This window comes from Pipistrellus hanaki (assembly GCF_964339955.1).
Source record: "Pipistrellus hanaki genome assembly, chromosome: 3".
Classification (NCBI taxonomy): Eukaryota; Metazoa; Chordata; class Mammalia; order Chiroptera; family Vespertilionidae; genus Pipistrellus; species Pipistrellus hanaki.
In genome coordinates this window covers 116,615,235-116,642,894 of record NC_140505.1, presented here as the reverse complement: position 1 = coordinate 116,642,894, position 27,660 = coordinate 116,615,235, and the positions used below count along the sequence as shown (strand labels likewise).

General features: G+C 37.5%; 2 protein-coding genes across 2 annotated transcripts in view; one reads left to right on the top strand and one right to left on the bottom strand.

The window, feature by feature from the left end:
* Positions 1 to 12,637, bottom strand: part of RASSF9 (Ras association domain family member 9) — a 33,366-nt gene extending 20,729 nt beyond the window's left edge. Inside the window, exon 1 of the mRNA XM_084879613.1 lies at positions 12,348 to 12,637. Coding sequence (XP_084735739.1) covers positions 12,348 to 12,394 — 47 coding nt within the window. The 5' untranslated portion in view covers positions 12,395 to 12,637. The remainder of the gene's footprint in view (positions 1 to 12,347) is intronic.
* Positions 12,638 to 12,913: 276 nt separating this feature from the next.
* NTS (neurotensin) overlaps positions 12,914 to 27,660 on the top strand; it is a 37,376-nt gene continuing 22,629 nt past the window's right edge. The window contains exon 1 of the mRNA XM_084876181.1: positions 12,914 to 13,380. Within this exon, the coding sequence (XP_084732307.1) occupies positions 13,310 to 13,380 (71 nt within the window). The 5' untranslated portion in view covers positions 12,914 to 13,309. The remainder of the gene's footprint in view (positions 13,381 to 27,660) is intronic.

Genomic DNA, 27,660 nt, shown 5'->3' with positions numbered 1-27,660 from the left:
CTTGCCACTGGTCTGACTTGACCTCTTTGTTACATTATGTATTGTGAGCTTTCTCTTCCATTCTTGCAGCAATCTATTGCCTGACTTCTTGACTGCACTCTCCATGGTTCTTCCTTTACCTTTCTAGCTCCTCCTTCTCAGTTCCTACAAGGGTCTCATTTCCTCTGCACATTCTACAGATGTAGGTGCCATGCAGAAATGGCCACAGATCCTTTGCAGCTGAACTGAGGCTGTTGTTGGATGAAAAAGCCTGAGATGAAAGACTATATGAAGAGAGACCCAACCATCTGTTGTTTCATCTGAATCTAGTCCTCAGCCAGCCCACTGCTCAGGAGAGAGCCAGGTGAAACCAGAAAAACCACCCCAGATTATCAACAAAATCTTGACAAATAATACATTTTTGTTTTCAGCTACTAATTATTAGGATGTTTGATTATGCAGTGATAACTGATATAATTGGCATCCCCCAGGTTTCCATGACTCATTTCTTGTTTCACTATATACATTTTATGAGGGACTGTCATATTGCCCACACATTTATCAACCAAGTATATGATAATAGTTTCCGAATCCAATTATTTTGCCCTAAAATTCCAGACTCATGTTCCCAACTTCCTTTTTTTGCACATTTATTTGATACTTACATTTGTATAGCCCAAAGCACTTCAAATTTGACCCATCAAAACTAATTCATCATCCAATCCTATCATATCTCAAACTATTCCATCTCCTGATTTCCCATTTTACTGAATGTAATCATTATCCCAGTACCCCTTTTTCAAGTTTGAATTCTGGACCTCTTCCTCAATTCTTTTCTCTCTCTCTCTCTCATCCCCAGTAATATTATTCTTCCTCCCAAATGTCACAAATGTGTGCCCTTGTTTCTATGATTACTACTACAATTCAGACAACTCTATTTTACAATAGATGGATATCAGGAGGTATCAAAAGATACCTTTCATCTGTAGTAAAACTCTATTTTACAATAGATGACTGTAGTAAGCTCTTACAAATTATTTTATAAACTTTTGCCCACTTCACATTTGTGCATCATAATATTGCCAGACTTCCCTTTTAAATTGCAATCTAATTGTGTATCTCCCTTGATTAAAAGTTTAAATGGCTTCCAAGTCCTTTATTTTTAATCTTTTTACCTCTCTTCCTCTCCGTTTAACCCTTTCTCCTCTCTCTCTGTCTCTCTCGTCCAAACCATTCGGCCTCTCTCTTCTATGATCTGTTTTCCCCAACTCATAACCAAGCACATTAATCTAGTGATTCCTAACTTCTTGCTGATATCTGACAGGTCTAACATGAAGGCAACCTGACTTTCAAATATTCCACAGAATTGGACTATATCTGCCATATTTTTGTTTTCATTCTGGGCTTTTCTACAATTTGTTCTCTTTGTTTGCAAAATCCTCTAGCTCCTTCTCCATTGGATCAACTCTTACTCTACTTCAAATACTGCTTCCTCTAGAAAAATACCCTTACTTTCTCTGAATACCCTTCCCTCCACCACCTCAAACTGAAATGAGTTTGCATTCTTAATGCTTCTACAGAACCCAGTGACTTTAAATAATAGCATCTCTACCTTTTATTTTTTTTGATAGTTTTTCAGTCAGGTCCTGGCCTGAGTCTTTCATTTTTGAAGTCTAAGTGTCTAACATAGTAGATGTTATAAATGTTATAAATTTTTGGAGTAGGGTGGGTGGTAGAAGGGATTATAATTAGGGTAGGAGACAAATGAAGGGAATTTCTCAGTCAACTAGAGCCTGGTGGTTACAACTGTCCCACCACCTGTTTTTGTAAATACAGTTTTCTTGGAACCCAGTAATGCACATTTAATTATCTATTGTCTATAGGTGTTTTCACACTACGTTGAAAGTTGAGTAGCTGAGAGGGTAAGATTATGTCCCCTCAAAACTGAAATAAATTTAGTATGTGGCCTTTTACACACACACACACACACACACACAAAAAAAAAAAAAAATAAATAAATAAATTAAAAAAAAATTGCCAACTTCTAACCTAGATCCCTTCCCTGCAACAAAAATCTAGATTTTTATTTATTTAAATCTGAAAACATTCTTTGGACTCCAGTATATACACAATGATTCTGTATCTGAGTGTCTAAGGGATAAAAAAGATATTAAACAGAAAAAAATTTCCAATCCCATAGAAGTGATGCCTCTGTTTAGAAGTAATTTCAACCAAAGGTAATGACTAAAGGATCACTAAAGGGATGGTTACTAAGTGCTCCATGGAAATTGGGTGGGTTTAATATAGGGTTAGTCAGCTTGAAAGCCCTCACTGGAAACCAGTGTGTTTTGTCCTTAAAGCCCCATTCCAGGTGCAGTATGTTCCACATTAATCAGCCCCACATGGATATCAGGAGGTATCAAAGTAGGCTGGATGAAAGGCTGCTTTCACAGTCCCATCTCAGGTGCAGCATGTCTAAACACCAGATGTTTGGAGGTGGAATATTTGGAAACATTCAAAAGATACCTTCCATTTTTTCACTCTTCATCATGATGTTCTTCCCTCCACAAACTAAGCTTGCCATTTTTTCTGTTCCTTATGATGACATACTATATTCCAGTTACTCAGTCCCAAAATTATTATTATTAGTGACTCTTTTTTTTTTCTTTCCTATTTGGACATTTTCTAAGGCCCTTAACAACACAATTTTGAATTCCCATAAATTCTGTCTCCCTAGTGACCCCTAATAATAACCACTATCTAAAATTTCTTGTTTCAGCCGAAACCGGTTTGGCTCAATGGATAGAGCGTCGGCTTGGGGACTGAGAGGTCCCGGGTTCGATTCCGGTCAAGGGCATGTACCTTGGTTGCGGGCATATCCCCAGTAGGGGGTGTGCAAGAGGCAGCTGATCAGTGACTCTCTCTCATTGATGTTTCTAACTCTCTATCTCTCTCCCTTCCTCTGTGTACAAATCAATAAAATATATTTTAAAAAAAAAAAAAAATTTCTTGTTTCAAACAGAATTTGAGACAATAAATTGTTTCATTTATTGTTTGTTTATTGTCTACCTGTTTAACACTGCACTATAAATTCAGTGAGAGTAGACTATCTCATTATTTTATTATACAATTAGAAAAAGTCCTTACTGTATATCTCATTATTATTTCCCATTATTTTATTCCCACTACCTAAAATAACATATGGCACATATTAGGGAGTAAATATGTATTGTTGAATACATAAATTTTATTATGATACTTTAAAATGCCTGCCTTGAATTTTAATTATTTATGTATGTATGTGTATCCACTTATCAGCAAATTCTTTCAAAGTACGATCTATATCTGATTCATCTTTACTCTCTCATAATGCCCTCCAAGGTGTGGGGTTCATTTAATATTTCTGTATTTTTAGAAGTCATCAAATAACCATCATTTTGTGTCACAACAGGCCAGATATATACAAGTAGATGGCAAATATGACAGAGTGGAATAGTTCATAAATGTTTTGTTTTCAGGTGCTACGATAGATAAGAAAGCAGTACAAAAGTCTACCCAGACTTCATAAAGTATTACATAGTACAAACTGCCATTTTGCTTAATCCTCTAAACTGTGATTGCAGCAAAAAAGTAGAAACACTGAAAGTAATCAGCATTTTTTTAAAAAAGTAACTTGGTTTAAGTTTTTAGTAGTGCCTATTTTAGTAGTCCTAGGAATAAATTCTTTGACTTTCAATTCTAGAGTAGACAAGCATGGTCCCATTGCTGCAAAGTGCCTACCTGCCTGCACTGGTAAAAAAGGTGGAATCCCAAAGGCTCACCACAGCTTTACACAGAAAGGGCTTTTTCTAATTGTGTAAAGCTCTTTTCTTCATATAAGATTATAGTTATTATATGTCTAACTGGTGGAAACAGACATGGTTTTAATAGCATCTCTCGAACTTCCAGGCAAATGTAAGGTCTTATGTGCAGAGCTGAAAATAGGTATCCTCAGACTCTTCTATGACAGACTGTGGTCTCCCCAAATTAATACCCTGCTACTAGATCATAAGTACCCTCAGTTATCCACACTTCAGGGAATTCCAGGAGGATTGAAAAAAGTCAGAGTAAAGGAGGAACGTTAGAGTAACCAAAGGCATCTGAGGTGACTATCAATGTCCTAATCATTGGTTGAGAAAACAAGCATGCACTGTGCAGTATACCAGTAAGCCTCTGATACAAAACTCCTATCATTTGCTGAAGTTAGACCACTGAATGCATTAATGGAATTCAAATCTAAGAGATCAACAAAATAGTAAAATAACTCAATTTTATGAACGGATAATCTGACCAATTTAATATGATGATTAAAATGAATAGCAATTAACTACAGTTGACTGTAAGTCTAAGTTTGTCATAAACACATCTTTAACATTTTTCTATATACTTCCTCAACTGTAAAATGTTGTTTTCTATTAACATAACCAAGATTATGGATTGTCGCCAAACTGATCATATTTCTACCTGCTTCCTGATTCCTCTTTTTTGGTTATCCTGTCTGAGTCAGTCTTAGCTTTGGGTGATTCAGCCCCCTCCTACATACTTTTATACATCTTATTGTGTTCCCTTCTCTTGTCCAAGCCTGTCACCTCACTGTGGGAGTTTAATAAATGCTAATTGTGATGATGCTCCTTTTGTTTTTCTTTACCTCCATTTACTTCTCTGTTATATACTTCCACTTCAAAAACATTTATTGAGTACTGCCTCTACAGAGAAACAGCCCTCTCCAACCCCAAGACACTATGCTTTCATTTTCTTGACTGTGTGATAAAGATTGTGCTTTTACCTACCCTGTCAAAGGTAGTCTCCCATGAAATAGTGAATTAAAAAGAAGTTCATTCATGAGATATTGAACTATAATGCTGTTTTCTCAATTAGGAGTTTAATCTCTTAGGAATGGAGGTGTGTCTTTGCATGTCTGGTACAATACCAAATCCAGAGTTCACTGGTTCAAAGAAATGTAATAAAAAAAAAAATAAAAAAAAAACTACCCTAAAGATTTTAAAAAAGATATCTACTCATAACATTCATATGTTTGTATTACTAAATTTAAAATTATGGTTAGCTGATAGCAAATACTCAATAATTATTAGATATTTTAGACAAAAATATAATTTATAATCTAACCACATGTGATTGTAAGTAGAAATGAACACATTTGACTTTTACCATAATATTGCCTTTCACGGTGGAGGCTGTGTGACAATGCATCATCAGGTCTTAGGTAAAATGAAATCACACTAAAGTAAATTTCTTTTTATTATTCTATTTTCTAAAGTTATCTTGAAAAGGTAAACAAATGGGACAAGAGAATCAAACTCTAATTTGCAGAGGGTACTTTAGAATTATAGGAGCTTAGGCATTAAAGGGACCTTAAATATTATTTTATTAAAGGTAAGGTTAAATATATATAAATTATATATCCCTTCTTATCAAAACTTCACAAAGACATTAAGGAAATATCCCTTAACTACTTATGCATTGCAAAATCATTAATGGTCTTATAATTGACTCAAAAAAGTATGAGGATTAAACCTAAAAGATGTCAGAATTCGTAATTTCATCAGGATTCAGAGATAGTTTTATAAAATATTTATAGATTTATTTCTAATTTTATTCACTAATTTATAATCGACTTCTCAATATCCAAGGAGGAAAAGAGATCAGTGGCGATGCAGAAGTTTTAGAGTGTCAAGATTGACATTTTAAAACCCAAAATATCATACCACATTTAAGTATTAAATAGCATTTTATTAAAATATAGTTTTATTGATTTCAGAGAGGAAGGAATAGGGAGAAAGAGATAGAAATATCAATGATGAGAGAGAATCACTGATAGGCTGCCTCTTGCAGGCTCCCTACTGAGGACCAAGCCCACAACCCAGGCATATGCCCTTGACCAGAATTGCACATGGGACCCTTCAGTCCGCAGGCTGATGCTCTGTCTACTGAGCCAAACCGACTAGGGCTTAAATAGCATTTTAATCCAACAGGATTGAACAAGAAGTAAGTATTTATTGAGCTTTTATTATGTCTTAGTAGTGTATTGTCTTTAATATAAAATCAGATTTCTTGATGGTTTAGGATTAAGTCTATTTTAGAGATGACAAAATTTAGTCCGAAATAGGCCCTACACCAAATTGGTTAAAAAATATGAATTTAAATCCTGCCTCTGCTACTTACTTGTTGCACTCCTCTGTGCCCTTATTGCCTCAAATGTAGAATAGAGAAAATAATAGCTCCTTCTTCACAGCATTATTTTAAGTATTATGTAAATTATTTAAAGCAGTGCTTGGCACAGAGGTGGATTTGCCCTGAAACTAATGAAACTTAACCATAAGGGCTGCCTTATTTGCAAAGCGGCCTTCCAAGACCCCAGAATGACCTTAGCAATATTTTTATTCATAATGGTGTATTATTTACTTAAAGAGTACATCCTCTGATTTTCAAACTTGGATTTACCTTTGCACGTTGTTGTTGTATGAGAAAGATTAAGTACTTGCCACAGGGCATACAATTAGTAATGGCATATCTGAGATATAAGGTCTATGTAAATAAAGAGCTGGAATTCTTAATCAAGATATTTTTCTTACTAACATTTTCCCTTTGTCTCATAACTGTGATTATCTCATAAAAGATCATAACTTCTCATTTCATGTGAGAAAATAAATGTTTCACAATCATATTTCCCTCTTACCTAAAAAGAAAGAGAAAATGCTCAGATTCAGCAGTGGTGTAGAGAGTAGCCGTCCACCATCGTTTGCCAAACCTCACTCATACATACTCCGTTGTGTTCAAGGAGATGAAGTTGAATAGGAGTATCCCTGGTGAAGAATGTGTTACCTTGGTTTGTTTGCTACCAAAAGCCAGCAATATTTCTAAAATACCTTTTACAGAATTTTTGTCAGATATAGCCCTTCACCATTTGACGGAAAGGAGGTGTTGAGCCTAGGATCAGAGATATAAAGAGGTGAACCTAATGAGCAAAATAAACTGATGAACAATATAATAGATCCAGAGACATAGAAGCATTGAACAGACTGTGGAATATCAGAAGGAAGATTGGATGTGGAAGAGTGGGTAGAGAGAGATCAACGAAAAAATTTAAATGCATATTAGGGGCCCAGTGCACAAATTTGTGCAACCTGAAAGGAGCTGTGGGCCACGAGGCTGGGATGGGCACAGGGGCAGGTCTTAGCCCATCCTCTGCACCCCTGTCTGTCCCCTCTTACTGTGGCTCCTAGTCCCCTGTCTGCTTGCAGCCCTGTTCCAGCTGCCACTCCCATGTGCTTATGGTTCTGGCCCCACTTGCACCTGCTGACAGAGCAGAGCAATTTGGGCCAGAGTCAGCAGCAGGAGGGAGCAGCAGCTGCAAGCCCCCATTTCCCCTCAGGGGCCGGGGGAGTTGGAGAAGCCCTGAGGGGTGATCAGGCCTGGGAGGGGTGGGTGGTGGATGGATTGGGTCAATGGGAAAAAAAGGGGGAAGGGATATCTACAATACTTTTAACAAGAAGGACAAATTAAAAAGTAACATTACGTAAAAAAATTTAAATAGTTACATATTTTGAACTACTATTTATTCAAATGCAAAAGAAGTGTCAACCTTGAATTTCTGGATTCATTCTTTACCCATGCATCAAGGATACTGCTCTATTCCTGTGATCCAAGTTCTGTACAGTGATCAGCTGTATTTAGAGAGCATATATAAAATCCATTTATTCAAACCAAGAGGGCTTTATAGTCTGCAGATATAAGCCTTTCGGGATAACTTTCTTTGTCAGCATATTTAATTATCATTGATTATTCTTATCCTTAAAATATCTTGCCAGTGCTAAGCATCTTTCCAAGGCTCTATTCAATTCACATAAAATAATAACTTTACCCCTGGGTGACTATTCACATTAGCAATTGCTTTACATTATAATCAACAACTATGCAAACTTCCTCTAAAAAGTAGTATTACAACAGGCTCTACAGGAATGGAATCAAAATATATTTTAAATAATTGATTCTTGAGAAACCAATAGTATATGTGTTGTGTATATTTATTTAGCCAAAAAGACGTCTTTAAAAACTCCTAAGCAAACATACGTTAAAAAAAAAAATTTAGAACAAGGAAGTATGCTGAACTTTTGCCTTCCACATGTACTTGGTGCCGATTATTGTCTCACTTTAGAAAACTAATGTGCTAGAGACAAAGAGATTGCTCTTACATAACTGGAATCCACATGCACCTAAAGAGGTAAACTCATGCCCCACTTCAACGTTCATCCACCTTTAGAACTAAAATAAAAAGAGAGCCACATTTTGTGAATTACTTGAAGCTACTATCAAATTTCCTTGTAAATAAAATTGTTAACCAGCTGCAGACTTTTTAAAACTTTTTTCTTCAAAAAAAGTACAAAGTTTAAGAACTTTATACTTTAATGTCTCATGAATTAGTACAGGGCATTATAACACATCTTATGTAGTGATTTTAAGTCAGCTTATAGTTGTCTGAGTAACAATTCAAGATTTAACCTAGAGCTCAATTTCACCACTGCTACAGTTCTCAGGATATTTTTGCCAGGAATAGAGCATTCCATTCATTGTTCTGAATGGGCTGTCTGCTGCCAACTAGTAACTACTTAAGTTACCAGGTATTCTTAAGGGCAAATTTTTTCAGGAACTCCTGGGAACTAAGAAGATGTTAATACTCAAATATCTGGCATTTCTCAATCCAGTTTTGGGGCCATTTTAAATATTCATTGAAAGTTAAACAAAACATTACATAATAACTCCCCATTCTGCAGAATTTATATATTACCATACTTCTAATTACAGAGAAAATATCTATCCTGCCAGCAAAACTTAATTCTTCCTTCTGACGAAGCATTTATGGCATGATGTACTTATGGGAGCAATATGAAACATCTAGTTTAAAAAGCTTGGCAGTTGTGTTCTAATTGATTCAAAAGCAAATTTAAATGCAGATTTTATGTATCAACTATAAACAAGAGAGCTGCATTTTATTTCTAATATATTTATTACAAGAACATTTTTTTGGAGACTTTTAATTTCAAGTTGATATTATGACAATATTTCTTATCACCTGTGATAGACATCAATCCATAGGTATAGGGAAAGCCAAAGAAGAGTCAAGAGTGGACTAAATAGTGCTTAACCATAATTATAAGGCCATGTTAACCAGATTAGATCCTATCATAATCACTATTAATTTCCTTTTACAAATCACCTAAATAAATTATACTATTTTAAATTTCAAATGAAGATATGGGATGCTGCTTTCCTATGACAATTTTCTGCTTCTAGCAAAGTTTAGTAAAAGATCTAAGCAATTCTCTGACCTCAAATTTATAATGAAAAACCCAAGGAATCACAACTCATAACCAAGTATCCCTAAAAGCTTTACAGTAGCATTCTACTTTTCTGAATTTTTTAAAAAAGTTGTTGGTTGCTATTTAGTAGCAATAGTTTTCAAAACAATGTTATTTTGACAATCAAATCTAATAAGAAGATGATCAGGACCACAAATGGAACCTATGTGAATATCTGAAAAGGCTAATAATCTAAATCCCATTCCTGAAGGTCCGTGTGAATGCCAAGTCAAGTTGGGCTTCACAATGTGCTTCTTTGTGTTTTATATGAGAAACAATGTCTATCTAGTGACTTTCAGAAAACACTTTCAGAATTTTAAATACTTTATTGAAAAGAAAATATCTAGAATCTCCAACATTTTTATTCTTCATGTTGAATAAGAAGTTGGATAAGGTCTTCATGGATCTTTAGGATTCAGTCATAGAACATTCTATTATTCTGGAACCAAAATAAATGACCCATCTTCTGACAGTAAAAGCTCTTCTGTAAATTACTCTTGCTATTAAATACTAATAAGTTAGAGAAATTTAAAAGTTAATTCTGATTTTAAACACATTTTAGATTGGCTCCATTTCTTTTATTTATATGAAACTTAGAACTGAAAATTTTTAATTTAGAAAATGATCTAGTAGGGTAGGATTAACTTGGTCTCCAAATCCAATTACTTATTTGTCTATTTCCCTGGGTTTGCATTATATCAAATATCAACCAGAATTTTTATTTTTTATTAATCCTCACCCAGGGATATTTTCTCCATCGATTTTTAGAGAGAGTGGAAGGGAGGAAGGGGTGGAGGAGGAAGAGAGAAACAGGTGGAAAAATAAAACAAAAATATATCATCAATAGCAATAATAAATACTGAAAAAAGTAAATTAATTATATTTCAATCCATTACATAAATTATTTACTGCTTAGTTTGAAATACTCTTATTTTTACAGACTGGACTATCACTGTGGTTTAAATTTGTCTTAAGGTTAGAAAAATATAAACCTGTAAACAGAAGCTCTCAATTATAAGAGGAAAGTATCATTACTTACCACCTTTGTGAAAACACATTCATAATAGAGCATCATCTTTTGGAGCACCATTCCATTTGCTCAGAGAAACTTGAAATACTAGAGACTCTTCATTTTTTATTATTCTTTCCACTTTTTCATAATTTTACATTGAAAATGTTATATTAAAAAATATTTCTGTACTCACCTCCTTGAACAAAAATTACTTTAATGGGCAGAGTAGATGGAACAGTAGCAAAATGGAGGTAATGAAAGTGGACACGTACTCCCCTGAGGGAAACTCACAGGGGTGTGTGCAAAGCCTTGTTGCACTGTTATTTGGCATAGCAATGACAGAATTCTTGAATTTGTAATAAAAAAACAAAAGACAAACACACGCACATGCGCACAACAATCCTGAACTACCTGGGGGGTATTAAAAAAGATCAGTATGGCAGAAATATAACTTGTCTTATAAAACCATCAACTTTCCCAAATAAATGTCAATATATTTTGACAGCATTAAAAAAAACACATACTTATAAATAATACTACTGAATAATCATTTAAGAAGTAGTAAGGATTTTATTTTGAAAAGGGGAGTATTTTAGAGTATTTTGCATGTACTAAGATACAAACCTATTTTTGATAACCATCACTAACATATTTTTTTTAATAATACCCAAACACATTTATTTATTTTAACATAGTTTTGCCAGTTACCAGATATATCATATTTGTGGTCTATTGTAAGTTATTAGCAAATAAAACTGGTTCAGAAAAATTTATAGTATAAATTATTGCTGTTTTAGTTTCTTAAGCAAACTTAGTCAACTAAATCATGAATATATTTGGAATGAGTTAATGAGTTAAAAACAGAATGTTTTAAATAGACATTCATATACAAATTAAACTATGGAGATTTACTTTAAAGTTGTATCACTTCCATATTGTTATGCATACACTCTAAAATAATTGTATCATTTCCTACCATCTAATTGTATGCTTTTAAATTTACAAATAAATTACAAGTACAAACAGGCATGACTGAGAGAAGAGCTGTGAAAAAGGCTTTAGGCCCAAATAAATATATTAAAAAGTACAGCCCGTGTATAAAATTATCCTCACATTTTTGGCATAGAGTTGTAACATTGAAGGTGTCAATAAAACATTGAATAGAAATGAAACACACATATTGACTCAAAAATCTGTGTGTGTGTGTGTGTGAGAGAGAGAGAGAGACAGAGAGACAGGGAGACAGAGAGAGAGAGAGAGAGAGAGGGAGTAAGATAAATTATTTACACTATGGGCATTTCAGGCTTGAAAGTGCAAAGAAAATCAAATGAAAGTAAAATATTAATAATAAGGATTAAGGAGGACAACTGTTTGAATTCTCCTGAAACCACCTAAAGTTCTCAAACATTTCCCAAAGAACCAGTCCATGAACAGTTTCTCTGACAGAGTATTTTCACTTCAGGAACTTTTCAAGTTTCAGGTCTGCCCTACTTTAAGGACAGCCAAAGCATTGTTTCAGGATTTTATCAGCAACTGTGCTTTTCGTTCTCATTAGTGGTTAATTAGTTTTACCTAAATATTCATAAACATTTAACTCTTCATATAACACACTAAAATTTTGTCTAAAACAAAATGAAACTTGCTAGCCTACTTCTCTCAAATATGTAAGGCAACACCAAGAGAAATGTGGGTTATATCATGGTACAATGACTGGCCAATGGGGAGAAAAATGAGTTTAAAAAAAAATCATTTTCAGCTGATCCCTGCCCTGGCCACCGCAGTCACTGGTTCTGAAGCAATCTCCTCACCAGTTAAGCACAAATGCAAGCCCTCACTCCCTAGGGCTCTGTCTCCAGAGAACAGTTTTCACCAGAACCCAACCGCAACAACTCACATACTTTCACACAGACTCCGGAGCACACACATCCGCTGGACTTTACCTATTTTTATGCCGAGTCTTGAGCAAGTTTCTTCCAAAGGGAGCCATGGTCGCCAGGCAAGTGCACAGCAAAAGCTTATCCCCAAGTGATCTGAGGATGGGAGGCAGGAGCGCCTGGGTTCCTGGGATGAAGGGAGGAGGCCCGGCAGCTTCCTGCTCGCCTCCTGCGATGCCCCTGGCTTTCAGCTCATTAGCAGCAGCAGGCTGAGAGCGCTGCTGGGAGTTGTGCAACTGCTGCCTAACTTTGAACTGCGGGATTGTTGTGGCTGCTGCACCTTTGGAGACCTGCCCAGCCTCAGCCTCAAAGAAAGCATTTGGAAGCAGGAAAAGAAAAAAAAAAAGAGAGAGAGAGAGGAAGGGAGGGGGACTCTATTGTGTTCTGTGCTTATTTGCAGACTTGCTAAACTCTGAGCACTGCCAACCACGCGGGCAGGTTCATACCCATGGAATGAGAACTCCACTGGGCTTGGAAACCCCCTCCCTCCTCTCCACACCCAGCCACACAGGGTGAGCTGAGCACACACGTGAAAGGATTAGAAGTAAATTCCCCCACCTCCCCGCAGCTCCAGTCGGGAATAGCATCTGATCTGGCAAGTTGGAGTGAGGGGTGAGGGCCCAGAACTCTGCCCGCGGATTCCACAGGAAAACCCCTGCCCCGGGTGCCTGTGAGGGAGGTACACGGAGGAGGAGCGCAGCTGGAGCCGGAGCGCGGGGTGGTCACAGGCTCCTCCCCGGGCCCCCAGGCCCCCAGTTCAGGGCTCTCAGAGCCGCCCCGGACGCCACTCCTCCACGCTCCTCATTCATCTTCCCAAAGGTGAAGGACCAAAGGACCCCTGAGCTCAGCACTGGCCTGGGGACCAGTCGGGGTTTGGAGTCCGACTTCCCAGGGGTTCATGCCAGCCCTTGCCTCATCTTGGGCTTTTACTGGGCCTTTGGGGTCTGGGAGTTCTAAGGAAGAGACAAATGTTTGTTCCCGCCCCTCACTCAACCCGCAAAGTGACAAGACGCGCAGGGAGGACTCCAGGGAACTCCAGGTGCGCAGTGGAGGGCGAGGGGAGGGGAGGCATCCCAGGGTCCCAACCTAGCTCGAACCCAGGACCTGGGCAGCCAGCGCTGTGCCCCCTGAGCTCCCCTTCGCGGAGGTGAGGCCTGCTGAGTTTTCCCAAGATATTTTTTTTCTAGGATTTCCTCTCCCCAGTCCCCTCCCTCCTGCCCCTCCTCCCACTCCTGGCACAAAGCATCTAATCATTGGCTTCCTCAGCAAAGAGAGCCAGGGAAAGAAGTCAAAGGACTGTAGATTCATTGGGAATCACACTTTAGGCTTGTGGATCTCTGACCCTGGCAGAGAGCATGGTGGTTCACACTTTCTTTGGGACTCTAGTCTCATCCCCACCAACATCAAACAAAAAAGTGACCAAAATTGATGATCCTTTTATATGAACGGATTTATTAAGGATTCTACAGAGCTCAAAATTTTCCTTCAATAGCTATCATATCTACCATCATAATTCTTCTCTAGCACTCTATATTGCATAGTTCTATATCTATGTATACATATATGCAATTTACATAATATTTAAAATGTGTTATTTATTTATAATGTACTTGTATATAAGATATATATATCATCTTGGGAATATATCAGTTTCAGTTCTTGATTTTTTTTACAAGCACTTCACAAAAAAATTTTGATTTAAACTATTGTGGATGATCACCGAGTTATTCTAAATTGTTCTAAACACAATCACCTAAAGGTATACTGTTTATCTATTAATATAATGCCTGCTGTCAATTTGCAAAGAATTTTGTATTTACAAATGCCTGTTTCCTGTAGTTTCGGTTCTCCACCCTTATTAAGATTATTTGTACAGATAGTTTTCATATAAAACGTTTTTCAATAAAGGAGTTTTAATGGAACAAGAGGAAACATTACATCTTTATTAGTATAATCTTATGTTGAGTTTCAAGTAAGCTCAAATGAGTGTCATTTATGATGCTGTTATTCCTCATATAAAATATTCTATTAATGCTGTTCATGACAAGCTCTTTGATGTGTAAGAATTAAAACACAGGGTTAATGTCCCTCAGACATTAAAAGCTAAAAGGACTCACAACATGGGCACTCACATCTAAATAGGAAAATAAGCAAATAACAATTTTAAAAGAAAAGAACAAAACCTTGTTGTTGTTTTGTTTTTGTTTTTAAATCAACTTTACTAGTAACCAGATATTTTTTAAAAATATATGTATTTTATTGATTTTTCACAGAGATGAAGAGAGAGGGATAGAAAATTAGAAACATCGATGAGAGAGAATCATCAATCAGCTGCCTCTTGCACACCCCCTACTGGGGATGTGCCTGCAACCAAGGTACATGCCCTTGCCCGGAATCGAACCCAGGACCTTTCAGTCCGCAGGCCGATGCTCTATCCACTGAGCCAAACCGGTCCCGGCATAGTAACCAGATATTGTAGGTAACTGGAAAAGATATTTCATTTTGCATCTATCAAGTTGCCTGATTTTTAAAATGATAATGCTCAAGTCTGTCAGTATGATGGTCAGAGTATACTAACTACCTGAGTAGTAGAGATTGATAATATCCCTGATAAAAATGAATCTGGCTATGTACATCAATAACCTTCAAAATATTTAAACTCTTTTATCCAAGTTGATTCTCATAAGGAAATAATCAGAGTTTCATATAAAGGCCTATAATCATTGATATTCATTTGAGAATTAAGTAAAATATTGCATATAAGTGTTGACACAGAGTATTAGACAAAGTAATATATATATAATATATATAATATATATATATTATATATATATATAAAATATATATATATATTATTTATTTATTTATTTATTTATTTATTTTTTAAACAGGGATTATAGGCCGACTCTGGCTGCATGACTTTGCAGTGATATCTTGGAGCATTGATTAGTTCCTCCCAAAGATGTTTCACTTCTTTTGAAGAAGGCATTTTTTAAAACTTACTTTTACTATTAGTTAGGCCCATACTCTGAAAAATTAGATGTTAAATTGAAAAACAAGAGTGAGTTGCAAATTATTTTTTATTTGATGTGATACAAGTTATTTTTGTCTAGTAGAAATATTACTCAAAAAGTTGTGGTTTTATTGCCTTGTAGAATATCTCCAATTGATCAGAGCCTGCTGGCCAGGGGTGAAGGTGGTGGAGGGGGGAGTGGGAGGGACCGAGAGGTTGGCTGCTCCTGCTTGTTCACCAGCCCTTTCTCCCAATGCCTGTCACCCTCTCTGTGTGGGGCCACATGCGGGGGCAAGGGCCTTGGCCTGGCACTGCCCAAATCTGCTGCCACCCACCCCTGGTTTCCTGTTGGACATTAGGCGATCAGGGCCTGTGTTGAGCATCTTCCCCCTGGTGGTCAGTGTGCATCATAGTGACTGGTTGTTCCACCATTTGGTCAATTTGCATATTACCCTTTTATCATATAAGATAGCACTCTTTTCTATCCTCTTTTGGACAGCTTTATACTTCTGCTGGATCCCTCATTAATAAATTTAGCCAATCTTTGATACTTGCCTACTATACATTTATATGAAATTCATACATTCCAGATTTTTAAACCTTATACATTAAAACATTCAGAATGTATTGTTCTTTTTTGAATCAACAGGAAATCTTCAGTAGAAGAAAGATTCCATACAATCTCCACCTTTCTTAAAAGATAAAATGTGTAAAATAAGTTTTGATGGTAGAACACAAAGTGTCCCTTTACTCATCTATGAGTATGAAGCTCAACCAAAATATATAGAAAATGTGTACATTTAAATTATCATGAAAAATCAACATGAAAATGGTACATTACACTTGATATGAAAAAAAAAGTGAATGAATATTTTTCACAACCAAATGAAATGTACTTAATTTATGCTTGAGTTTATCTCAAAAGCCAAACAAGGTTAAAACATTAAAACATGTATTCTGATAGAAAACCCTTTTTGTTTCTAAGGAGGAGGTCTATGCTTTATTCAGAACATAAAATTTTATAAATAACTTTTTACAGAATGGGAACCGTAACATTTGTGAAAGAAAAAAGCCACATGCTAACCTGACAAGCTCAGGGAAGGCCTGCGTGGCAGTCTTGCAAACCCAGAGACCTAAGATAACAAAAGATGGTTTGAAAATTAAATATCTAACAGGTTATAGTAGGTAGTCATGTCCCAGATCTTTTCCCAGACAAAGATCAACTTTGATCTTTTTACTGAGCCCATTTGCCTTTTTGCCTCTAAGATAACATATCTGTGAGATGTCTGGGTAACTTGTAACTTCCCTTTTTTCTGGAGCCCCTGGGGAACAACCAAATGTGGTGGGCAACAGGACAGATGCCTCAAATTCCTTCTTTATCATGTTAATTGTTCCTGCACTCACCTGAGTACACGTCCATCATTTTACTTTTTATCCAATCCCAGGAGTTTCCCACCACTTTGCTTTCTCCCGCCTCCTTACTCCATCACCAATGAATTTCATGTAACCCACCTATGACCCTCCTTTGATTTCGGTGTATAAATAGAGAAATGTAACTCGCCATTCTTAGGAGCATTATCTCAATCCGTTGAGGTTTTGCTTCCCGGCAATTGTCGACAGTTTTGGCTCAAATAAACTCATTAAAAAATTCTTTACAGGTTTCAATGGTTTTTTTCGTTAACACATTACACAATAAAGTACAGCTGTAAAATCTGAAACAACTCAAGCAATGCTTTTATTTAGATTATCAAAAATAAAGTTACAACTGCAAATTTTCTTTTGCCTTCAATATCAATTCCCTCTAAAATAATTTTGGACTACTTTCTAGCTTCCAAGGAAAACTAAAAATTGTTAGAGCTGCTCAGTGTCATCATAAGAATGAAAACAGTTTGCAAAAACAATTTTACTAGTGATAACAAGTAAATAAAAACGGTGGTTATTGCTAACAACCCCAACCTGTACTGAAACAGCCTAACCTATGTATGTGTTCATAAATGTTTCACTGGGAACATAGCTGCTCCTTTCCCACTGTCACATGTGTTGTGTACAGTGACTAAGGTCAGATGTCGGAGGCTGTTCAAGCACCAAGGAAGTATGCCTTAACAGAAGTAACCATGGTATCTAATAATTCAAATAACTGGCCCTCTGCTAGAGCCCCAACTCCCAACCCCTCTCCCCTCCAGTGGGCATCACATCTCTCACTCTCTCCCCAGTTCCCCACTGGGAGCCTGGAGTGCCAAACTGGGCAGAGAGGCTGTCTTCCAGAGCCCGGGAACTTTAGTAAATTACCATGGGGCTCTCGGTGCTGTAGTGTGCCCCCAGGCAGCGACACAGACGGACTCTGGGACTCTGGGGGGGCGTAAGGGGGAGGGGGCGTCTGAAAGAAATCAAAGTGCTCCAGGAAAGCCTTCAGATTCTCCGAAGAAAAGGACATCTTTCCAAGGATGTTTGGAACACTCAACTGCAAGAGTTGTGCCCCACAAATGTAAGAGGTGGAGGCCACAGGTCACCCGGAGGCTACCTGTCAGGTACAAGTTCCAGGGAGAGGAGCTTGTTTATTTCATTAGCTCTTATGACGTCAAAGGTGGCACACACCACACTCCCTTCGTTGTTTGGGGTCATGGGAACAGGTGGGGACGATCTGCTATGCACTGGTGTCTTCTTTTCTAGGCGCAGGATGTGATGGTGGACATGTCCTGCCGCAGGCGCAGATGAATTCAACAAAGGTGGGCTGGGAGAGAGCTCATCCTGTTTCTTTCTTTCTTTCTTTCTTTCTTTCTTTCTTTCTTTCTTTCTTTCTTTCTTTCTTTCTTTCTTTCTTTCTTTTGTGTAAATTTCTTTATTGATTATGGTGTTACATATGTGTCCTTATTCCCTCATTATCTCCCATCCCCCCCACTCATGCCCCCATCCCCTTGTTGTCTGTGTCCATTGGTTAAGCTTATATGCATGCATACAAGTCCTTTTGTAGATCTCTCATCCTTTTTCTTATTAGTGTTTGTGGCACTTTCCTTAATCAGAAGGAAAAATGTGGATGTTACCTTTATATATACTGACCTTGTTCATATGGCTACAGTAAAGCCAGTGGAAGAGTATAATCAAAGGTTATCCTTAATCCACCCACCATCTCCTCACAAAGGCGAGCGTTCTTTTCTGCTTGGGTATAATGAACATTCGAGTTGGCTTGTGGCAGCCTGCTGACATGAAGCCTCTCATCAGCTGAAAAGATGCACTGGTAGCAAAACGCTCTGGTTTGGATTAAAATACAGCTAAGGTGTTGGTTTGGCACAGAAGTTTCAGTAACTCTTTGCTCCTGTGGATATGACAACAACTGTCCTCCAGCTTCCTCAGGACTTCAGGGATGTCTATAGTCCTGGTCCCTTCTCCCATCTCCCTCTGTGCAGCTCCAGTTCTTCCTTCACGTCAGTCATTTCTTCAGTGTCACTTTCCTCATGCATTGCTTCATCCTTTTCTTCACTGCTGTCCCAGAGGAAGTGCTTATGGAGTTCTCATCACTGTTATCTTTTCCTTCTATGGGGAGGCTTTTAATTACAGAATTGACATCAGGTAACCGGCAGCCCTTCCCCTTTCTTTTTGTGGTTGTGCGAGCTGCGGCTTTTCTTGTCAATCTGTGTGATAATCTTTGATGTTCATTGGGGTTACCGAGGACATGATCTTCAGCTGCCCACCCATCCTAGCTTCTGTTCCAACTTTTAAATGGTCCAAACATTCTGGGATCTTTCTGCCTTTTATTGTCTTTCCCAACAATAACATAGAAAACATGGATCGGTAGGTCAGAGCGTGGCCAGGGAGCACACGTGGCACTCTCTGCTCTGCGAGGGATGAGAGATGGAAGACCCCATCCCTATAGTACAGGAGTTAGGAGCATTCATTTTGAAGCTCTATGACATAGACTGGATGCATGCCATCGCTCTGCCACTTTCTAGTAGAGATCTTGAATAAAACCCTTAATCTGTCTGAGTTTTCTGATCTGCAAAAGGAAGGAACTAATAAAAATGCATTCTCATTTTCCATCAAAAGTAAGTTAAAGGGGATTTTTTTTTCTTTAAAAAATAGTGTCTTATACAGAGGTGTTTTTCTTATTACTAGAAATTTACTCTTCACATATTAATGATAAAAGTGGCTTAGTGGTATAATTATCAAACATGTCTGTACTGGTAAGAGCCAGTTTTCCCCAGGGCCTGCATGAAAAGCACAGCAGATCTGAGGTTCTAGATCTTTGATTGCACATAGTTGCTTGATTCTGAACTATTCTATTACCACTTATATGGTAATTTGTGAGGGAATAACATACTACACAGCTTGTTATTATAATCTGTTTATCTGATTTACTCCAAAGTCCATGCTTAGTTAAGGAAAATAATAGCAACATACAGAATCTGTCTTATTTGGACAATAGAGAACTCACAAATAATTAACACTAGATAGAAAAGCGGGATCAAAACTTAAATGAGAATTTTTGGACCTTCACGATTTAGCAAAATGACACCATGCAGAACTGAGCTGTTTGTAGAAGAAGGTAGAAAACCACAAGAAAGTTAGTGGAGTATAAAAAGTTAGACTGAATTCCAGAGTTGCTATTAATATTACTACTAGGGGCCGAGTACATGAAATTCATGCACTGGGGAGGGGTCCCTCCACTCAGCCTGCCCCCTCTCACATACTGGGAACCCTCAAGGAATGTCCTACTGATGGCTTAGACACACTCTCTGTTGGAAACAGACCTAAGCCACAGTTCGGTCTCCCTTTGCAGGAAGTGACCAGGCTGATGAGGGGAAGGCGCCAGCCCCTCACCCGCTGCTGCAGCCACTGCCAGACACTGCAGCCACCAAGGTGTTTGCGTCAACACAGACTTCAGTCCCTTCACCAAGAAAAAATGACAAACTTCCTTAGGCATTTTCAAGATGTGTCTTTCATAGGATATTTCTTTATTTTTCTTTTTATCCTCACCTGAGGATATATTTCCATTGATATTTTACTCTTCCCTACAACCCCAAGCTCAGCCCCTTTCCAAGCCAAAAGCCTTCGCCTCAGATTTAGGCTTGGGAAAGGGCTTCAGTAGGCTTTTAACTAATTAACCAATATTTGAATAGCTGACAGTTGAGTGTTTGCTAGATACCTGTGTCCTAAACAGAAGTCCCAATTTCTTCACTTCATAGCAATGAAGTTTATTAAATCTAAAGAGGTAAATTGGCAAATCCCTATAAGGGTGACTACTACTATAAATCACTCAACTTTAAAAGAAGTGTTGTGAAACACAGATACTTTAATAAAATTAAATGTGTGCCTATGATTAAACACTGTCAATTAGACATCATCTACTGTACTAAATAATAGAATCATGTTATTATATAATAATGTTTTACACAAGGTATTTTTATATCCGATATCTTGTTTGATCCTAATATTGCTAGCAGAAAAGAAAATATTATTTCAGCACTGCCTGCTGTGGCTTAATTGACTGGGTGTGGTCCCATGCACCAAAAAGTTGCCTGTTTGTCCAGCTGGTTTAGTTCAGTAGTTGAGCATTGACCTATGAACGAGGAGTTCACAGTTCAATTCCTGGTCAGGGAATATGCCCAGGTTTCAGGCTCGATCCCCAGTGTGGGGAGTGAAGGAGGTAGCTGGCCAGTGATTGCCTCTCATCATTGATGTTTCTATCCCTCATTCCTTCTCCTTTCCTCTCTGAAATCAATAAAAATATCTTTAAAAAATGTTGCTTGTTTGGTTGCAGGCTTAATTCCTAGGCTTCATCTTTTGGTATGCAGGAGGTAGCCAATGGATTTTTCTCTCTCTCATGGATGTTTTTCTCTGTCCCTCTCTCTTCCTCTGTCTCTAAAATCAATAAAAACATTTTTTTTGAAAAGAAAGTTATTACTTTAATTTTATCAATTAAAAAGCTGTCATTAAGAGTTATGTGACGATTTAACTATTACTCAAAACAATGAAATCAAACAGGAATGAAAGATAATAATAGAGTAGGTAAAATAATAGAGTAGGGTATCTATTTTACATAGATACCCTCTGTGTAAAACCTCTTTATATAAACGAAGAACACAAGACTCAGAGATAAATGCACTTGCTCAAGGGCATGTGTCAGCATAGAGGAGAACAGACTTTGTCAATGATGTTAATAACTCACATATAGCTTTTTAGGTAACTTGTAAAATAGAACATAAAAACCTAGGGACTTAAACAGACCATGCAAGTACTCATTTTCCTGCTAAGGACATCAGAGAATAAATTACTTGCCAAACCACACAGTAGTAGGCTTGAAACACAATTCTCCCAATTCAGTATTATTTTTAAATTATATAAATACAATATATATGCTTATTCTATTTGCAAGCATTTAAATGACTTGGGTTTAATCTCACAGATCAAAATGACATGTATTTTATAGTTTACAAATAAAGAAAATAGTTGGTGGGAATGCAGACTGGTGCAGCCACTGTGGAAAACAGTATGGAGTTTCCTCAAAACATTAAAAATGAACTCCCATTTGACCTAGTATTCCCACTTCTAGGAATATATCCCAAGAAATTTAAAACTCCAATTTAAAGGACGTATGCACCTCTATATTCATTTCAGCACAATTTACAATAGCTAAGATTTGGAAACAGCCTAAGTGCCCATCAGTGGATGCGTGGATTAGAAAACTGTGGTACATCTACACAATGGAATATTACGCTGCTGTAAAAAAAAAAAGAAAAAAAAAGAAAAAGAAAGAACTCTTACCAGTCACAACAGCATGGACGGAATTGGAGAGCATTACGCTAAGTGAACTAAGCCAGTCAGAGAAAGTATCACATGATCTCACTCCTTTATGGAATGTAATAAACAACATAAACTGATGAGCAAAAATAGATTCAGAGAAAGAGAAACATCGAAAAGACCATCAAATTTCAGAGAAAAGGCAGGGTTGGGATGGGGTAAGAGATCAACCAAAGGAGGTTTATGCATGCATATAAGCATAACCAATGGACACAGACACGAGGGGCGTGAGGGCATGTGTGGGGAGGGTGGCTGGGGAGAAGTCAGTGGGGGATAAAGGAGACATAATAATACTATATGTAATATTTTACACAATTGTTTTTAAAAAGTAGTTTTAATCCAGTGACAAGAATTTTCATACACTCATGAAGCAGTAGCAAATTTTTTAAAATAGTTTTATAAAGATATGTGATGTGTGATTACTAGAAATTTGCTCTTTACGTTTTAATGTGCCAAACACTAATAGTAATTTTAAAATGTGGCAGACTCCTTTAACTAATATGGAATGGATAAGCAAAGAATAGCTGACATCATATGTTTCCAATCCTGGCATTAAACACCACTTTAGGTAGTTCAAGCCAAGCAAGGTTTGGTGCAGAGAGTTGTTTACAAAGGTGTTTAAAAGGAATAGAGAAACAAAAGCAGAATACAGGAAGCGGCTACCATCCTGGAAGCCATGAACCAGCAACAGCTTCTCAGCTGCTGGAGAAACTTCTTTGACCAACCACAGCTGTTAAAACTTCAGGGCTGCTCCTAGCAAAACCCTGCAGTGTGCACTCCAATGCTGCTGGGTCAATATTTGTAAGTCCCTCCGGTCCTCCTACTTTCAAAACTTTTGCCCATATTCCTCAATGTTAGAACTTAAGAGAAAGTTGGTACTTAAGCTACTATCTTGACAAAGAGTTTGTAGGCTTCTAAACTAATTGGCATGGTGGAAAATACAGAAGGACATGGACTTGAAAAGAATTAAGTCATATACAATTGGACATTACCTAGTTTGCCAATATACAGATACCTGGAAGAGTTCAGAGATAGAAGACACATTTTCTGTCTATAAAATAAGTGGAGGAAGAAAAGTCAGGGAGGTAATAATATTGCCAAGGGAGAAAGGCTGAGTAAAGGGAAAGCCGTTTAATACATCCTGTCTTATGAGTCATGTAAATCACACACACACACACACACACACACACACACACACACTCACACACACTGGTAATAGAAAACTCTCTGTCAACATTTTCTCCCCTTAGAGAAAGATCTTATTCTGAACTACTGCCATGTAATATACTGCTACTGACCTAGACTATCAATTTTGGAATCTAACATATCTGAATTTGAGTTTGGCCTCTGTTACATTGGGACATTGAGTTCTTTAAACTCTCTGACCCTTAATTTTCTAACTAACCTCCAATGATAGAATTCATACCTAATATGATGGTTTTTTAAAAATTATAGTAGGTAACATATACAACATTCCAAGTACATAATATATAATCAATAAATGTTAGCTCCATTTCCCAGCATTTCCTGACTATGTGGGGCTATGTATGAAAAATTATTTTGCTGGAATGGATTGTTTCTAGAAGAATTAGGACACCTCTTTTTTCCTTACCTCCTTAACTACTCACACATGAAAGTGCTAGAATTATTACAAGTTGATGGTTAGTCTTTGGCTCTGATTAGGTTATAAATATTATCAATAAATATTTAAAAAGAGTCTACATCTGTACAGCAAAAAAAGAAATGGAATATCACTCAATTCAGAGCTTTTAAAAATGTTAAAAACCAATCATGTATTGGTTTAAGACTTTGCGGTTTATCTCAAATATTATTAATACTAAAAATAAGAGCATTAAATTTGTCTTTTACCTCTGAAGTGCCTTATGGGAGTGATTCAAATTAATCTGTAGTAATAATACCAAATGTTGATTTTTATTTATTTATTTATTTATTTTTTCATGGTTTTGGAGACAGAGTTCTAGTGAATTTTTTTTTTTTTATAAATCTTTATTGTTCATATTATTACAGATGTTCCTCTTCCCCCCCCCCATTGCTCCCCTCACCAGGTTCCCACCCCACCCTTTGCCCTTTCCCCATCCCTCATTGTCCTCATCCATAGTTGCACAGTTTATGTTCAGTCTCTTCCCATACCCCCCTCTCCCCTTTTCCCCGAGAATCGTCAGTTCACTCCCCTTCCATACCTCTGATTCTATTATATTCAACAGTTAATATTGTTCATCAGATTTTTTTAAAAAAAATTTGGTTTTTAGATTCACTTGTTGATAGTTACATATTTGTTGTTCATAGTTTTTATCTTTATTTACTTTCTCTTCCAAAAGAACCCCCTTCAGCAATTCATATAATTCTGGTTTGGTGATGATGAACTCCTTTAGCTTTTTTTTATTAGTGAAGCTCTTTATCTGGCCTTCGATTCTGAGTGATAGCTTTGCTGGATAGATTATTTTTGGCTGTAGGTTCTTACTATTCATCACCTTGAATATTTCTTGCCATTCCCATCTGGCCTGCATGGTTTCTGTTGAGAAATCAGCTGACAATCGTATAGGTACTCCTTTATAGGAAATTACCTGCTTTGCTTTTGCTGCTTTTAATATTCCCTCTTTGTCTTTTGCTCTTGGAATTTCAATTATGATTTGTCTTGGTGTGGTCTTCTTTGGATTCCTTTTGTTTGGAGTTCTGTGCGCTTCCTGGACTTGTAAGTCTAATTCTTTCACCAGGTGGGGGAAGTTTTCTGTCACTATTTCTTTCAGTATGTTTTCGATATCTTGCTCTCTCTCATCTTCTGTGACCCCCATAATTCTGATGTTGGTTCGCTTGAAGTTGTCCCAGAGGTTTCTTACATTATCTTCAACTTTCTGGATTCTCTTGCCTTCTTGCTTCTGTGGAGGAGTGTCTTCTGGCTCTTTATGTTCCAAATCTTGGCTTGATTCTTGCGATCTTCCATTCTGTTTTTAGGACTCTGTATAATATTTTTTATTTCCTACAATCTATTCTTTATTTCTTGTTGACCCCTTATTATTTCTTGTTGATCCCTTATTATTTCTTGTTGATCCCTTATTATTTCTAGTTGATCCCTTTTCATATCCTCATAGGTCTCATTTATTTTATTGGCCTTTTCTAGGAGATTCTTGAACCTTATAAGTGTGGTTTTAAACTCCATATCCAGTCGCTTTTTGTCCTCCATTTCTTTCATTTGTGATCTATTTCCTAGTCAAGGCATTTTCGCAGCTTCCCTGAGTTGGTAGCCTTAAAAGTCTGAGCTCTGCCTGGATGGGGCGGAGTTTCAGGGTGGAGCCTATAGCCTTGGCTTCCATCAGCCACGCCCTATGAGCTCCTGAGTCTCGGTGTTTCTCAGGGTCCTTCAGTACTTGCTGCAAGCACCTCTGAGAGTGAGGTGCCCTCGAGTTTCGCCTGCTACCAAACAGACTAGTCTCTCCCCTAATGAGCCCGGAACTGGGGTTCAGTTCAGTTGGAAGTAGGATTGGAAGTGGGGTTCAGAGAAGTCTGGAGCTTTTGTCTCCTTCCCACCAGGGCAATCCCGTGGCACAGCCAACCATTCCTTCTCTGCGAGCAATGTGCGTGCCTCCAGGGGCTCTGCCTTTCGTGCCTCCCGGGGTTCCGCCTTACAGCTCAGTCTCCCTCTGTATGAGCCTGGGTCCCCAGGGTCTGGCCTAGAACTGGGGTTCAGTGCTGTCGGGTCTGGGGTACAGCACAGTCGGAGCTTTTATCTCCTTCCTGCTAGGGAACGCCAGCCAGGCACTCAGCTGCCCCTCCTCTCCGGCTCCGTCCTCTCCTCATGAGCTGCATGTCTCAGTACCTTAGGCTTTTACAGCTCCTCCGCACTTCCTTCTGGCTTTCTCCTTGCTTTTCATTGTAGAATTTCCAGTGAGTTGACTTTCCAGTAGTTCTGGGTAATGTCCATTTTATATTTTAGTTGTATTTTATTGAAATTGTTGTGTGCGGCTGCTATTAGGTGTTTACCTGTGCAGCCATCTTGGATCCTCCCAAATGTTGATTTTTAATAAAGATTAAAAATAGTTAAATTATTAATGTTAAAAAATACAAATATAACCTTAATAAATTTGCTAATCTTATTCTCTACCATTTATGTTTGGTTCTTGTTTAACAAACATTGATTTGAAGCTCATTAGTACTTTGACACAATAAGCATTTTTTTAAATGCTAGAGTTTTCAGGTACTGAATTAAAAGCCTACTATTCAAAGACTGAATGGCACAGTACTGGCTTTCAAAGAGCTTGAATTGAATTGGAAAAACAATTATATTAATAATATAGTTATGCATAGAGTGGTAATTTGGGGAGAAAATCTATTAAATTGACTTAGGAGAATTGAGGAAAATTATAATAATTGCAAAGTAGCTGTTATTATTGCTACTATTATTTATAGGTATTAACAACAATAATGGTTTAGAATTATAATATAGTTACAAACATGGCTTTTAAATGATAATTAAATATCTTTAGAATTGTTTCCTTTTTTAATATTATTAACGATTTAGTGAATGCAATTTTAGTTCACCCCACTATCAGCCATCTTTCCTTAGAATACAAAGAACAGATTAGTCTCATATTTATCAAAGCACTAACACCAATTGTTATGAACTAAGCAGTTGCACCAAAATTAATGTATTGAAGCTCTGACCCCCAATGTTACTGTATTGGAGGGCATTTCGGGAGTTGTTTAATTGAGGATAAATGAGGTCATATGGGCAGGTCCCTGATCCCTTAGCACTGGCATCCTCATAAGAAGAGGCAGCGGTAGCAGAGCTCTCTCTCCCTGAGGACCATGTGGCTACAGAGAGGGCAACAGTTTACACAAGCCAGAATGAGGGTTCTCACCGTTAACTGAACTTACCAGCATGTTGATGAGTGATTTCTAGCCCTCAAGAACTTTGAGAAAATGAATCTCTGTTGCTTAAGATACCCAACCTGTGGTATTTTTTTTTTAATGATAGACTGAGTTGACTAATACACCAATAATATGAAACATATGAACTTGAACTAATTTTTCTTGAAGAAGAGCATCACAGCACCTTTTGCTCTTCGGGAAAAACACTACCTTCTTTAATACCTTTGTGTTCTGAGAGAACTGGCGGGTGAATTTGCACCTGGATTGGGAGCCTCCTGGGAAGTTCATGGATCTCAGTCCACACCTTCCCTTTGAGATTCAATGTTACAGAAGTTCTCAGTGACTAAAAGTGCCATTCTGGATTGAAAGGAAACCAGGGTTGCAAAGGGTGATTTGAATCCAACTGTAAGCAAGTTTACAGGTTGCAGTTGCACCTTCCTCACTAGGGTTCTATAGACAAACATGTAACCGTATGAGGTATGACTCATTCTTGGAAATTTTCAAGATGCAGCCACCATAAATTTCCAAATTCTTGCTAAGTTTGTTAGTGTAGGTCAGAAAGAAATGCATGACCATCAATACTGCCATTTCTGCACTTGCAGGGATCTAAGCTTGTTAGATAAG